The sequence below is a fragment of the Thermobia domestica genome, chromosome 9 (assembly GCF_964235325.1).
Source record: "Thermobia domestica chromosome 9, izTheDome1.hap1.1, whole genome shotgun sequence".
NCBI classification, from domain to species: domain Eukaryota; kingdom Metazoa; phylum Arthropoda; class Insecta; order Zygentoma; family Lepismatidae; genus Thermobia; species Thermobia domestica.
In genome coordinates this window covers 103,349,724-103,365,901 of record NC_137462.1, presented here as the reverse complement: position 1 = coordinate 103,365,901, position 16,178 = coordinate 103,349,724, and the positions used below count along the sequence as shown (strand labels likewise).

Sequence of the window (16,178 nt, the reverse complement as noted above, 5' to 3'; positions counted from 1 at the left end):
GCAACACTTACCTCGAGGATATTCCAAAACAGACGCAACAGTGCTTAAAGTACTAACTACTGCTTCTCCATATTTCCTAACACGGACCTCTGCATCATCTATTTCAGACAAGTCCTCAGAGGACTTTCGAGCTGCAGCTGAAATAAAGAGAAAACATATATAAAATACACCGTTCAAATCATGAATTAGTGTTAAAGAACTATTTAAAATGCCAGAAAAATTATAAATTCCTTATTTATTCAGTGTAATACTTCCTTCAGGGTATAGACGGAGCCTTTTCAAATTTCTTCACTAAATCTACGAATACTTCAATACAAGATCAGTTTTAGCACACACATTAAAACTTGCACTTGGTGAAAACTAATATTTAAAAAATGAAATATTTCGTTCTGTCCCATATTACGCACTTCAGGATTTAAAAGAAAACTATGATTAATGAAAGTGAATGGCTACGGAAGAATCCGGAAAAACCTATGTTCATTATAAACTCACTGAGATCAAACAAGAGATCCCTGCCCCTTACGAGAAGTAAGCGATGTAGCACTGGGTTACCGTTCCTTAACGAAAATTAAAATATCAGTAAATAGAAGAAAAGAAAAAAGATAATTCGACATTAGAAATAAAACTATACAAGCTTTGTGCACGTAGTGGCAAGTAGGAGTGTCAATAAGATGATCTCTGTGATATACCTAGTGAATTACCTACCAGAAAATAGTAAAAGAGACACACACCACAAAAGTACAGTATCAGGAGTTCACTAAACGCTTCATTAGATAGAGAGAAGAGAGAAAAAGTTCTGAGTGACCCAGTGGGAGCATGTTGAAATACTATATCATGTAGTCACGGAAGTATAGTACAAGCTACACATACAACGATACTTATCAAAAATAATTGGAATACTTATTATTGCAACACACTTTTTTCTTCGTAACACTGAACACTGATGGACTGCAACTCTCTTATGTAAGTGCTGTGTTGGTTGGAAGAGAATATTACGCGGAGGGTTCAGTAAGGATTCAGTGTGCAACACACCAGACGTTTGTGGCAAAATGAAAGATATTTCTGATTATCAAACAGGGCAAAAATTGTACGCGGTTAGTTGGACTAGTGCATTAAAGACTGTCAGTGCATTAGATGATAACATACAGAGCTCGTGGTAAGATAAAGAAAATGAATCGAAAAATAAAAATTAATGAGGAAACTAACAAGTTTCGGTCGTAATTCTGCTTTGTAACTTTTATTATTTTTATAAGGATTGCTCAAGTGCAAAGGAGACTGATTGTAGCAGTGGTGATCTAATCGAAGTGGAGAAATATGTTGGCGATAGATGTTGCGGTGTAATTCTCAGTCTGCACTTGGAACGAATGGCGTCGCCTGCAGTTTCCTCAATCGGGGAAAGCTGTTTAGCTCGATCGAGTGCATGATGGCTTTCTCCAGACCACATGTAGCCAAGAAGAACTGGACCTGCGGAAAACATTTCGATGGGAAGTCCTCGTCCTCTGTACAGCCCGGATATCTCCCCATGTGACTCCATGCATTCGGCCTTTAAAAAGTCACTGAATGGTCAACGGTTCACCTGTAACAAGAAGGCGCAACACACCGTGGAACAATACATCCGTCAGCAACCCAGGAGTTTCTACACCGAAGCCATTGTCTCTCTACGTGTCATGTTACACATTAACTGTACTTCACACATTTTGTAATAAACTATTCTTTAGATCTGACCGTAGTCTTCTTTTCTTTTGGGCAAACTTTATATTTTAATCAGTTTCTTGAATATGACAACTGGTACTAACAGGAAGTATCCATAAATACGCACCCTTATGAAAAACCTCTCTAAATTTAATTTCGATAAAGATAGCCTGGATAGACAATGAGATTATATAATAGAGAGCTTTCATTGAAAAAATCCGTACTTAATTTGACACAGAGATATCATTACACCAGAGAAGCTAAAAACTTTTACAAATTTCAAATATGGCACCACTGGACCCAAGCGCAAAATACGCATGACAGCTACTCTGATAGTCAGTGTATTATCAACTTTTCTTCTCAAGTCTTACACGTTGGTATTTCTACCAACAGGAATATGTACTATCGTGCATCAGTGGATTTCTCAGGAATTGGCCTGATAGTGTCCACAGCAATTGTGACAATACAATATTTCTAAGTATAAATCAAACTGCAAAATAAGGTAAAAAAAGAATATTATAACTTATCGTACTCGTAAGTTTAGTATACAAGTAATTTCTAAGTTGATCTAATTATTTATTTCTTCGATACTTCAATTATATTCTTAAATCCGGTGACATTTTATCAAAATATTTCCCGCAGAAGTCTCGAAACAGTTGAACTATTTTATCTATTTGTTCTTAATTCTTCCCATTTGTAAGGAAGAAGAACATATTGATGATTCGTGATGATGATTCATGAAAGTATTTCCTTCATCTCTAATGTAATTTATGATTATTATATCACTACTCCGGCATTGTATATTACGACTTCTATAATGAAATAATATCAAATAAAAATGATTCCATTATAAAGCTCGTAATCCATTGTCGAATATATATATATATCCCCTTTCCTTAAAAATTCTCTTGTAACTACTACAACGACGTTCATGATTAGCTTCTCTGTCGGTGACCTTAATAATCCTGTAGCATAGATATCCTTCTCAAACATGAATTCTCACATGGTTCTGAACTCGAAATTCATTTTTAATTTTGCTCCATATATAGCAGAATATGGGTACCCCTTGTTCACAGTGCAAGATGGTAGTTTCTAAAATAAAGCTTAAGTAAAAGACAGGACTTTTCTGAAACAAGGAAACCACTACGACAAACGTGGATGAATTTGAAAAGTTTTGGACGGTCATAAAAAATCACGTTAGTTTCGATTGCTATCCTATTTCATTCATTACTGATACTTTTAAATCGACTTAAGTTACCTTTTGCAAAACAAATATCACAGACTCGAACTGGCTCATCCCAACCTCTATCAGGAACAGGCATAGTTTTTGAAGAGCAGTCTCCACAGAAACCCTCTCCGCAAGCTCGACAGTGATGCTTAGATTCTGTAGTTGGAAACCATTTCTTACACTTAAAACAATTCTGTTGGAAAAGAAAGAAGAAAGATAACTAGCATATGCTACTTACAACTTGAAAATTTAATGTAATACATGTACTTACTTAGAATTGAGTGAACAAGAATTATTTATACTATTTTACGCTACTAAGTTTAGGACCTATAGAATAACGATGAAATAATAGAAAAATAATATGCTCATTGGAACGGTTAAAACTCGAACCCTGATTTACTGATTATAGGCAACTGCTCTACTGATGTAACAACAGCAACATGATTTGTTTTCTTCTGTATTTTATTGTTATATTTATCAAACCTCTCTAAACAATTCTTTTGTTGGTGATTTGTAGAAAGAATCCAATAACAGTACGTAAACCAATGCATTTTTTAAATATAATCATTTCTTCCAGTTGTTGTTTAGAAGTAAATATATATATATATATATATATATATATATATATATATATATATATATATATATATATATATAATGAATTTTGTAACTAGCATCTATTATTTATGACTGTTCCAAAGAAAGTATGCAGCTATAATAAATATCGTGAAACAACTAGAGAGCCTGTTGAAAACTAAACGAGCACAGGTCAAGAAATCTAGAAATAATGGCCGCTGGAAACGCATGGACAAAGCGCTGATCACGTATTGCCTAGCTGTGCCTTCGGAATCAATATCCAATCTGTTGACCACAAGTCTTCATTGACTACGAAGGCCAGTTTATTATTACAACAGACACAGAAACGAAAAACTACATGTGCTTGAAAATATTAAGTTACAAACGTATATGATCGTAAGCCATACCTTAATTTCATGGTTCGGACGCCAGTACTTTGGTGCTATCTGATCTGCCATCCAAGAGGAAATCATTCGTGTCGGTTGAGATCCAACACTAGCTACAGCTTCTGACAGGAAAGTAACGCCATCTAAGACCTTCTGTGCTGCATTTTGTGTACCTTGTAGCACAGTACTTGCCTTTAAAAGAAATATAAGCATCGGTTGGTAAGAATTAAAAACAAATCAGATCATGAAAATGATTAAGGACGTAATGTATAATAAGGTAAAATTTAGCGGTAACAAGAAGTCTCGAAGTGATACCCAAAGTCGGATCATAGTAGTTCATATTACGTAAACCAACTATTGAGGAAAAACGCACACTCAGGATATAAACTAGATTGTATCTGAATTACCAAAAAATTGGCTACTTACCAATGATTCCTTCCTTGAAAAATTTAAAGATTTAGACGTTTCGGAACTCTCAGCTGGTTCCCTCCTCAGTGGCAAGGTAAAAAAGGATTAAAACGGAAAGGAGATAAAAGAAGTAAAACCAGGAATACATACTACTATATAAAAGTAACGTACAAAAAAGATCCTGAGATGAACAGAGCAGAGTGAAAAAAAGAATGAACTGAATAAAAAAGAACGCGGTGTCTATGTTAGGCCACTATTGCCAGATCCAAAGTATGCATCAAAGGTAGGTATCCAAGTTCGATCAATGTTGCCAGTATCAAGGTTCAATGCAGGTTTGTATTTATGAATAAAGAACGATTCTTTAATTTCCCGTTGTTGTTTTTGTTTTTTTATTTTCATTTTGCTGAACCTATTACCTTAACCTGTTTTATATTATGTGAATGTTGTTTTAGATGAAGCGCTAAACCCGACATTGCCTTCTTCTTGTGACTTTTTTGATTGCCTAACATGTTCCTTCACACGCGTGTTAATATTACGTTTAGTTTGGCCAATGTATGAGGAATCACATTCGCAATGGACGCGGTAAATACCTGCCTTATTTAATGGATCGACAAAATAGCTTTTAAATCCAGTGAGATGTTTTTGTAAACTTTTGGGGGAGAATACTTGAAGCAGATATGTTATGCTTTGCAAGAATACGTTGAATTTGTGTTGAAAGTTGTAGAAAATAAGGAATTCTAATCCAAGTTTTTGCTTCTTTGGAAGTTACCGTTTTGGGGACTTGCAGCGATCTACGTGTTTGATTAAACCATTTTTGTAAAATACACAGCTTATAACCGTTTTCTTGTCCTATTTTATATAAAAACTGTATTTCTTCATTGAGATCTTTTTGACGGTCACAAATTAATAATGCTCTACGAAAGAAGTTCTTCCAAATATTGGCCTTGTACATTGGCGGATGAGCTGACTGTTGATATATGTAAGTAGTGTCTGCATTGGGTTTTCGGTATACTTTTGTAATAAATTTATTATGTGATCGGGTAATCAATAGGTCTACAAATGAAAGGCCGCTATCAGATTCACGTTCAAGGGTGAACTTCAGCCTAGGATGCTGATTGTTGAATTGTTCAAATATTTGTGTAAGTGTATTTTCGTCACGAACAAGTAGTAGAATATCATCAGCATAACAGTAATATCTAACGTATTTAAATGTGTCCTGCAGTAAAATAGACGTTTTAATCTGATTTAAAAAGATATTGGACAATATTGGGGATAATGTGTTACCCATGGATAAGCCATCATTCTGAGATTTGGAAGAACTTCTTTCGTAGAGCATTATTAATTTGTGACCGTCAAAAAGATCTCAATGAAGAAATACAGTTTTTATATAAAATAGGACAAGAAAACGGTTATAAGCTGTGTATTTTACAAAAATGGTTTAATCAAACACGTAGATCGCTGCAAGTCCCCAAAACGGTAACTTCCAAAGAAGCAAAAACTTGGATTGGAATTCCTTATTTTCCACAACTTTCAACACAAATTCAACGTATTCTTGCAAAACATAACATATCTCCTTCAAGTATTCTCCCCAAAAGTTTACAAAAACATCTCACTGGATTTAAAAGCTATTTTGAGTTGATTTTGAGTTTAACGTCCCGTTCAGCAGCGAGGCTATATGAGACGTGGACCTACTGATTAACGTGGAATCCGAACCACATGAGCTCCCGCTTAAAAGCTATTTTGTCGATCCATTAAATAAGGCAGGTATTTACCGCGTCCATTGCGAATGTGATTCCTCATACATTGGCCAAACTAAACGTAATATTAACACGCGTGTGAAGGAACATGTTAGACAATCAAAAGAAAAAAAAAATGAAATCTTTGAGTTTTACGTCCCACGGTTATGCCGGTTAGGCTAAAGGAGACGGTGATGATGAGTAATGAATGAAATGGTGGAATGAAGAAAGTGGGAGGAAACGGGAGAACCCCGAGAAAACCCACGCACACGGTGTTTGTCCACCACAAAGTTCACTTGGCGGGGGCTGGGATCGAACCCGGGTCCCCAAGCACCAGAGGTGAACGCTCTACCACACAATCAAAAGAGTCACAAGAAGGCATGTCGGGTTTAGCGCTTCATCTAAAACAACATTCACATAATATAAAACAGGTTACGGTAATAGGTTCAGCAAAATAAAAATAAAAAAACAAAAACAACAACGGGAAATTAAAGAATCGTTCTTTATTCATAAATACAAACCTGCATTAAACCTTGATACTGGCAACGTTGATCGAACTTGGGTACCTACCTTTGATGCATACTTTGGATCTGGCAATAGTGGCCTAACATAGACACCGCGTTCTTTTTTATTCAGTTCATTCTTTTTTCACTCTGCTCTGTTCATCTCAGGATCTTTTTTGTACGTTACTTTTATATAGTGGTATGTATTCCTGGTTTTACTCCTTTTATCTCCTTTCCGTTTTAATCCTTTTTACCTTGCCACCGAGGAAGGAACCAGCTGAGTTCCGAAACGTCTAAATCTTTAAATTTTTCAAGGAAGGATTCATTGGTAAGTAGCCATTTTTTTGTTAATTTTGAATATCCCCCCATGCGCCCATATAATTGCAGATTGTATCTGATTAAAAAAAAAAAAATGCACATCCACAAAGAATATAGAACTAGACTACTACTTTAGTCATTTGTTATTAGAGATTTTGTGAGATGGGATTTAACCCGGACTTGAACAAAATATGGAGTTAATTAGAGTGAATGATGATTAGACCATTCGATAGGGATTATGATCATTAGAAAGGCAAGGTGGAGAGTTCTCGGCCTTGCATAAAAATGTCGTTGATATCGTTTTTGTCATGTTGGTACATGTTTCGCAATAACGCACGTCAAGTAACAACCTGACCTAATTAATAGTTTGTCCATACGGTTTTTGAAAACAGAAATGTTGCGTGTGTTGAGTTCTAAAGGATAATCTGAAATACCCTGTCGTCATAGAATTGTTTTAGACGATTTATTGCCAACGGAAATTCATCCAAAATTGGTGAAGGTTTATAAGATGTCTGCTCCTTCATTTTCAACAGTTAACAAATGGGTGGTTGAATTGGAACGTGACTGTCCTCCTCCTGAAGATGATTTACGTAAAGGATGTCCCAAAACTGCAACCACAGATTGAAAAAAAGAAAAAAAAAATACAATATGATACTGGACGATCGGTTCTTAACTCTGTATGAAATATCTCAAGATACAGACATGTCGGAAGAGTACGGTGCATTTTACATTAAATAGGAGAAATTCTGTGCAAGCTGAGTGCTAAACTTTTTTAATGCTGACCAAATACAATTTTATTAGGACAATTTACCTGTCCACAAAAGTGCTTTGCCAATGGGAAAACTGAGGAGCTTTAAATATGAATTGTTAGAAGATCCACAATATTCACCAGATTTGGCACCCCCTGATTTCCACCTATTCCCGTATCTTAAAAAAATGTTGGAAAACGTTTGACTCCAATGAAGAGGTTATGGCAGTCGTCGATCGATATTTTGTAAGACCTTCCAAAATTGAACTTTAGTGAAAATTCTACTCACTGGAAACGTTGGACAAAATGCATTGATCTAAAAGGGGATTATAGAAAAAGTAAGAGCGTTCTGACCAAAAATAATTTTTCACTGCCAGGCTGGAACCTTTTCACCTTGAAAAAACTAATGTTGCACACACCTTCTCAAGGATTTTGGTCATACTTTCAAAACCAAAGAAGATATCAAGCTACTAAGTTAACTTTCATTTTCGCGACTTAAAATGTTACTCACATGTTAAGTTGTTCATAATAACACATCCTTTTTTTCTGCCTAGTCAGTCTTGGTGCAGCGTTACTGTGTCACGTTGTTACCTCTTGCCCAAAATACCACTTTTATTCTAATTAACATTGTCCGCTTAACAAAATATGGATGTATAGCCGGCAATGAGAAAATCAAGCTGCGACCACAAAAGTCAAAATTTTTTATCACCTAGATGCTCGGACTACTTCAATACAATGATACGACAATTAACATAGATAAAAATCCTTCAAAATTGGCTATATGAAAGTCAATTATAAGCATATTCAGGTGTTAACGTCTTTTGCCTGAATTACTTTTCTTTTGTGAAGTATATATACACACAATACAGAATCACCTGTGTCAATTACATTACTTAAGTAAAACTGTCTTATTTTAATTTATACATTTGCCAAGCTAGAATGCAACGAAATTTCGAGAGAGTCAAAGCTTTTGCACTGTAGAAAATGCAGTACGTTTACAGTAATTACGTATACAGGAACTCATAGTATTGCATACATTATGCTTGATACCTCAAAGGTTTCTTTTCATTATATCCTGCTTGGTTTCCAGATTACGATCAACATTTTTCGAAAACCTTTTGCAACACTGAGTATGCTGTAGGCAAATAGGCTGATTGGAGTTTTTCTTTTGGAATACGCTGATCATATTAACGAATTCCATAGAATTCTCTCCCAACTGATTCCCTACTCCGTCTGGGTGCAGGTACGAGTGAAATGGAATTCGAACATGATACTTCTTTTGCAAGATCAAACGCGGGAACACGAAATCCAAAGACGGCCGTGCTGACCACTCGCTTACACAGAAGTGAACGTATCATAGATGTACAGCTGTTTCGAAATAAAAACCATTGCAAAACTACCCACATACTAGTCAATGACCAACCTCAATTTCATAAATTACACGTGAGTATTTCTAGAAATTGGCACGTGTTTATCTGATAAGTATAAAAGATGCTCCAAAAAGTGCGCAAGAATTCGAGGAAACAGGTTCAGTTGCGGAAATAAAAGCGTTTGGGCGTCATTCGCTCCACCAGTTTTGCTGTAAACATTGATAGCGTTAGGTCCAGGAACCTCGATTCATTATCACTCATAACAAATGACATTCATGTTAGGGTTTAGGTGAGTGTATATCGGACAAGGTGTTACGTACGTTTTATCGGGCAAGGTGTTAATTTGTAGCAAAAACAATTGAAGGATGTAACTATATTCATGTTTATGTTTGTAATGAAAGTTAGATTGAGTTGGATGAATTGAGCCATATGTGGCTGAAATTTTGGTAGGAGTTTTAAGTGATTAAAGAGGTTTGAGTTCAGGGTATATGAATCATTTGATGAGTAGTTAGCTTGGAGAAGCTACAAAGCGTAAAATACAAGATTGTGTTATTTGAGAAGTTGATGTCTCTGAACCTTAGTGGTTGTCATGTGTATCTGTATTTATCCAAAAGCTTATAGGCATATTAAAGATTGAAACAGGCTTGAGAAGAGTTAAGATATTCATTGGATTAGTATTTACTCATACGGATGTTTAATAGTAAACAATCAGCATTTAGGTACACGGCGCAGGTCTTGCATAGCTCAAAAATTCTGAAAAATAACCACGAAGCGCAGTCTCAAACGAAGTTCAAGTGACAAAACATTTCAAGCCTTCAGACCATTTGAAGCGCGTGGATATGTCGACTGGATGTTGAAAAACCAGAGGTAGAACGTCAATTTCGTGAGGAGAACTATCTTCAATGATGAGATGCATTTCTATCTTATTAATCCGTGAATAAACGAACTAGCAGGATATGGGGCACCGGCAATCCTCGCGTGAATCATGAAACACCAGTCCACGCATAACAAGACACAGTTTAATGTGGAATGTAAATTCGGAGAGTGATTGTCATAATATGTTACAAATGAAGCCAGATATGCACTATCCGCGAATGGAGCATCTTACTGAAACGTAACTAAATTCTTGTAACCTCAATTGGATGGTATGGATCTGAAAGCATGTGATTCAACAGAACAGAACCACCTATCACACTGCCTATGCAACATCTGTACTTTGCACAAGAAATTTCCTGGCGGCTAGAATCCCCCCCCCCCACACACACACATTGTGGTCCTGTGATTTTTTTTTTTTTTTTTTTTGGAATGTCTGAAATGTTGTGTCCACGTCAACAAATCAGAAACAACACATGCATTCAAGATGATAATGCGACGTGTCATTGACAAAACTACACCAATAATAAAAGTGAAATGTCCTTGAAAATTTTAGAGGAAGAGTAAGATACGGGTAATGCTAGCATAGTTGTGACGGACACTTATCAAACGTTCCAGTTCAACCATTATGTGTGTACTTTCACCTGGTAGGCAACTGTATTTATTTAACCCTTAAAATGTTTGCAAAATTTGTATTTAAAGACTTTCTGCTCCTATATTGATTTACATTTCAAGATTGTTAATCTTACTTTAGACTTCGTTGTAATATTAAATTACCGCACAGTTTCAACAGATATTATCATGAGCGATTATATTTAAAATTCAATTGCTAATCTACCACGTACTTCTAGTGCTAACCCTAACTTCTTGAAAATATTTTTACCTGAACCAGTGGCGTATTTACGATTTTATTTCGGGGGGGGGCTATGCCTGAAAATGTGAAAATTCTGCAAGATATTTCATATACTTTACTATAGTAAGTAAGATTTTGGGGGTGGCTTAAGCCCGGAAGCCACCCCCTTAAATACGCCACTGACCTGAACACTACTAATAAAAAGCATTTCAAGAAGTTAATGTTACTACAACAAGATGTGAGGCTTTAGAATTTCGAGATTGATTACTGATTCCAGCTTTTACAATTGCTATTTGCTAATTATTCATCAATTACTATTCAACAATATCCTTATTACACACACCATAATGTACTCAGCTGGTCAGCACGTTTGTCATTGTATTATATATGATTTAGAGTTTGATTTATATGCTATTCACAACTGACGATAAACTGAAGCAAGTTAAAATAAAGCCCCTAGTGATAAGGGAAAAGTCTTCCAATCAAACCTCATCTCATCGTGTATTACTTCTGTACACGACAATATGCACAGTTCTATTCTTCTATTTTTGGTTACATTCATATATCTTAAGAATGGGAGACATATGATGCACAGTTACTGTTAAACTTACATATTATATATATATATATATATATATATATATAATATCAATGGACTATAAATTATGTTCTAAATTCTACTCTCATGAATACTTAAGGAATACACCCTATCTTTAATTTATATTATTACATATAAGAATAGTATTTAACTTTTCATTCTTGCTTCTCTTGCACAAAATTTCCAAGGACCAACAACTTTTAAACTAGTTTAACGAGACTGCTTGTTACTGTGGGTAAAGTTTTCATCACACACTGAAGTACCGAATGTAAGTAATTCTAGCAGCTTTTATTGTTGTTTAAAAATTAGCCACTCATTTTACATTAGCAGGTGCAAAAGTTCTATTCATTTCTCCATAAAATGTAGATAGAAGCGGGAACACAAAATGTAATTAATCTAGGACGGTGCAAAATCGCCACCGCAATTGATGACCTCTTGTCGTTGTGCAAGCGAAATGAATTCTACGCTGACAAAAATCCTGAGAATTAGAGTCGAAGAACTTTCGTAAGACAGTTTACACAGCCTAAACATTATCGATGATTTTCAGAGCGGTTTTACAACGCTTGAGACAGGTAGGAGTCTAAGAGAGAAGCAAGGAGAACAAGGTGAGTGGGGTAAAACTTCCCAGTAAAGTTCAATAAATTTTTATGTGCGATGTTAGCAGCAATTGCCTGGCGTTATCATGTGAATGACTCTTTGGCGATTAATAAGATCTGGCCGTTTCGACTACAATGCTTTAAGTAGTTTTGGTGGTCCTAATTAATGGTTTAATTAAGATCAAGGACCTTCCAAATGAATTATTTTCTTCACACGTCACTTAACAACTAACACTTAACTTCTTGGGACTAAGTTCTAGTTTGAAAGTCAATGGCAGCATTCAAAAACGCAACACGTTTTAGGTTCCGGTACGTAACTCCACGTTGCCCGTCACAGTGTGTGGCAAGAACTGAGCATTGTTGTGCCAGAAAAAAAAAAGAAAAAAGAAACGAAAGTCGCGATCGCGATCTTGTTGGTTCCAATTCAGCTGATGTGAAATCAAACTTTTTTTTAACCTTCTTTGAACTGTTCTCCTGTGTTCCTGGCACATTGATTTCGCTACTATTGGCTTCGGACTGTCTCTTATAACTTGGCCAAGAGCTTCTCCACTAAGAGACCACTCGTATATTGGTCTCTATTTTACCGAAAAACTACTCTATCCCTTATGAGCTCCTCGTCAACACTTCATTCCATCTAAGATTCCCCCAATTACAAGATCAGTGATTCACACATTAGTAGCGCCATTTGATTGGTCAGTAGTCTACTAAATGGGACCTCCCAAAAGTAGGCAGAACTTTTGCATCTACCAAGTACAATTCTATCGAAGAGCCAGAGTACAGGTCTTTTGAAAGAAAAACTAACCATAATTTTATTTAAGCAAGGTGTACAAGTGCAGTACAATGAATCTTGATAAGCGACACAAACAAATCGAATATTTCAAGTAATTTGGGTAAAACAATTTTACCGAGCATTGTATTTTCTTATACAAGATTTCCTAAAAATTTATTGAAATACTATACATGTTTGTATTCACATCAAAGTACGCTCAAAATTTACGGACGTTATCATTTTAGATCTCTCTCTCTCTCTCTTTTTCCAACGTTTTTATGTAACACCCACGTAAACACCAAGATAACAGACATATACAGCTCTAAATGCTACCAACCCCAGGCCAAACATGACGTATTTCTGTCCGCACAGCAGCATCTTCGGGATTTTTATTGCCATACCAATATTGGCGACTCCTATATATCACACCACAGTGTGGACATTCCAGAACGTAGCTGAAAAGCAGATTTTTACTTTAATTCATAGAATCAAGTAACTATTACTTTCTAAACTACAGACATAATTAAAACATTAAAAAATTTTGTTATGTATTCTGTTCTGTATTATAGGCAATACATTACGTAGTAAAACTTTTACTGTTTAACCTAACACATCACTTTTCATGCTTAATTACTTGGCTACAAAAACGTTAACCCAAGATACAACACTATTTCTTCATTTCTATTCTGATCTGTCAAGTTTAATCCTGTAATATTTTATTACACTGTATTAAGACTCACCTACAGTTAAGATACTACAGTTCCGTGTCTTTCATAATTCATTATATATATATATATATATATATATATATATATATATATATATATATATATATATATATATATATATATATATATATAAATTATATTTATATGTATCATACAAAATAATTTGAATATTCTTAACTTAAATTGTCTTATTTCAAGCATTTAACTTAATTAATTGGCTCTGAGATATCATATCAGTCTCCATGCACATAGATTAAGAACATTATACACGTTTTCATGACCCAAACTTTTTTTTTTGAGACTGACCTACCTTAGAAGTAAGTTATTTGCTCTTATTCACATACATTGAAGTTCCATTTATGTATGGCACCGGTCGCGTGGAATGTACTTAAACGACCTATACATCATAAAATAATGAAGTAGTCAGAAGTTTGCAAAGGTGTAATTTTAATTACAATTTAATTATAATACTAATAAAAATATTAGTATTTATTTTTGCTCCTGGGAAAACTCTTACGATCACTTGTTTCGCGTTCTTGCATCTTCTTTCTAATGCACACGTAACAGATAGAATGGAAAATCCCCGCACGGATAAATGGAAATTCAACGTTTTACCATTTTTTTTTTTTCATACTATTTCTCATTAAAATAAGCGGATCGTGATCAGGGTGTCTACTAAAATTCCAAAACGAAATTTCGTGACCTTTTCTTTCCCAAATCACAACATTTAGTATTTCTCAAGAGAGATTTGGGTGCGAATTGGGCCAAATTTTCATGCATGCGATAGACACGTGCTTTGCTTGCGATTTGGTAGCGTCTAAAGCAGACCAGAGACATTTTTAGTGGTAAATTTTGACGTTTTATAGAACAAAATTTTCCAGTCTGTACATATAGATAAAAAAAATTATGATCCAAAAGCTAAATTTCGTGACTTTTTCTTGACTTGCATAACCGTTTTCTGATTTCGTGACTTTTTGGTGACTTTCGTGATCGATAGACACCCTGGTGACTTACTTGTTGTCTTCATTTCTTTCTGACTGTATTTAATTTATTCGCTAGTAATTTATTTTGGTCACGAATTATCATAAAGAAGCCTTCTCACTGTAATATAAAGCCCTTCAGTACGTTAAACCCGGGTTCGATTCTCGGCGAGAGCTCACATGGTTCGGATTCCAAGTTAATTTGGAAATTTACACCTCATGCAGCTTCGGTGCTGTAAGGAATGTTAACCACTAATTAAATGTAAGTAACTTCTTAACACCTTTTTTTTTATTATTATTATTATTCACACAACTAATATAAGTGGTAACATTTCTTAAATTTATGACTGTACAATAGATTACGTAAGTCGGTATTCTCGTTTTACTGAATTTAACGAAACCAGAAAGATGAATACCAGCTTCTGTGCCCCATTGTACATAATCTTAAAAAAATATATATTATTATAATTACCCTGACCATGCATATTTGGCTAATCCAAACCACGTAGTGTCTGTTGATGCGGAAGTTTTGGGTACTACTACTACTTCCTTCCCATTACTATGACAACTCTTGCAAATATAAATACAATTTTCATATTGATGCTGGTATCTGAAACAAAAATAATAAGTATCTTTGGTAATTGTGCGGAACGAACACACACACATCAGCGTAGTCCGAAAATAAGTTTTTATTTCTGCGCACTAGATGGTGATTTAATATTCTTAATGTTACAATATAATTTTAATAGGTACATGTTTCAAATAATTATAGTGTGTTAAAAGTGTTCATATTATTTACGCAAGTCGTGTATATTATATATATATATTTATATATTTGGTCTAGGAATTAATTCGTGCGGGTGGACAAGAGATGGCGCAACGAACGGAGCGTTCCACAGTTCCGTGTATCCACACATGTGTTGCAAACCCCTGTCATCGCGTATCGTTCGTAGTATAGGGCAGTGGATTAAAGCGTCAACAACACCAGTTTGTAGTTAAGTGAACATGGCGCAATTTGTGCCTGATAAAGTGTTTTTGCGGGGTGTCCTGCTGCATTACTTTAACATGCAGAAAAGTGCGACTGAAAGTCATCGTATTTTGGTGGAAGTGTATGGTGACCATGCTCTAGCTGAGCGAACGTGTCAGAAGTGGTTTGCACGGTTTAGAAGTGGTGATTTCGGCTTGGCAGACCAAGAGCGAGCTGGACAGCCAAAAAAATTTCAAGACGAAGAATTGACAGCATTGCTCGAGCAGGATTCGTGTCAAACGCAGGAACAACTTGCAGCAGCATTAGACGTTGATCAAACAACAGTCTCCAAACGCTTGAAAGCCATGGGAATGATTCAAAAGATGTCACATTGGGTTCCACATGAATTGACAGACAGAGACGTTGAAAGACGAAAAACCATTTGCGAATTGCTGCTTCAACGACAGAGCAGAAAGGGGTTTCTGCATCGAATTATTACGGGTGATGAGAAGTGGATCCATTACGAGAACCCTAAACGAAAAAAGGCCTGGGTGAAACCAGGTGAACCAGGTCCATCACAACCAAAACGAGATATTCACTGTGCAAAGGTTATGCTGTGCATATGGTGGGATATGAAAGGTGTGGTGTACTATGAGCTGCTGCAACCGGGTGAAACTATGAATGGAGAACGTTATCGACGACAATTAATGCGTTTGAAGCAAACTCTGGCCAAAACACGACCAGAATGGGAGAACAGACATGATAAACTTATTGTTCAACATGATAACGCTCGCCCACATGTCGCAAAACCGGTCAAAACCTATTTAGAAAATGTCGGATGGGAAGTTT

General features: G+C 35.6%; 1 protein-coding gene across 5 annotated transcripts in view; it reads right to left on the bottom strand.

The window, feature by feature from the left end:
• The window catches only part of LOC145694900 (zinc finger FYVE domain-containing protein 1-like), a 78,360-nt gene that overhangs the window by 17,359 nt on the left and 44,823 nt on the right, over window positions 1-16,178 (bottom strand). For 4 of the 5 annotated variants that reach the window (XM_081771640.1, XM_081771637.1, XM_081771639.1 and 1 more), the window contains exons 7-11: window positions 14,835-14,972; window positions 12,992-13,109; window positions 3,904-4,074; window positions 2,951-3,113; window positions 12-137 (exon numbers count right to left, since the gene is read on the bottom strand). In XM_081771640.1, the coding sequence (XP_081627766.1) occupies window positions 12-137; window positions 2,951-3,113; window positions 3,904-4,074; window positions 12,992-13,109; window positions 14,835-14,972 (716 nt within the window). The remainder of the gene's footprint in view (window positions 1-11; window positions 138-2,950; window positions 3,114-3,903; window positions 4,075-12,991; window positions 13,110-14,834; window positions 14,973-16,178) is intronic. The other variant, XM_081771641.1, reaches the window with a different exon arrangement.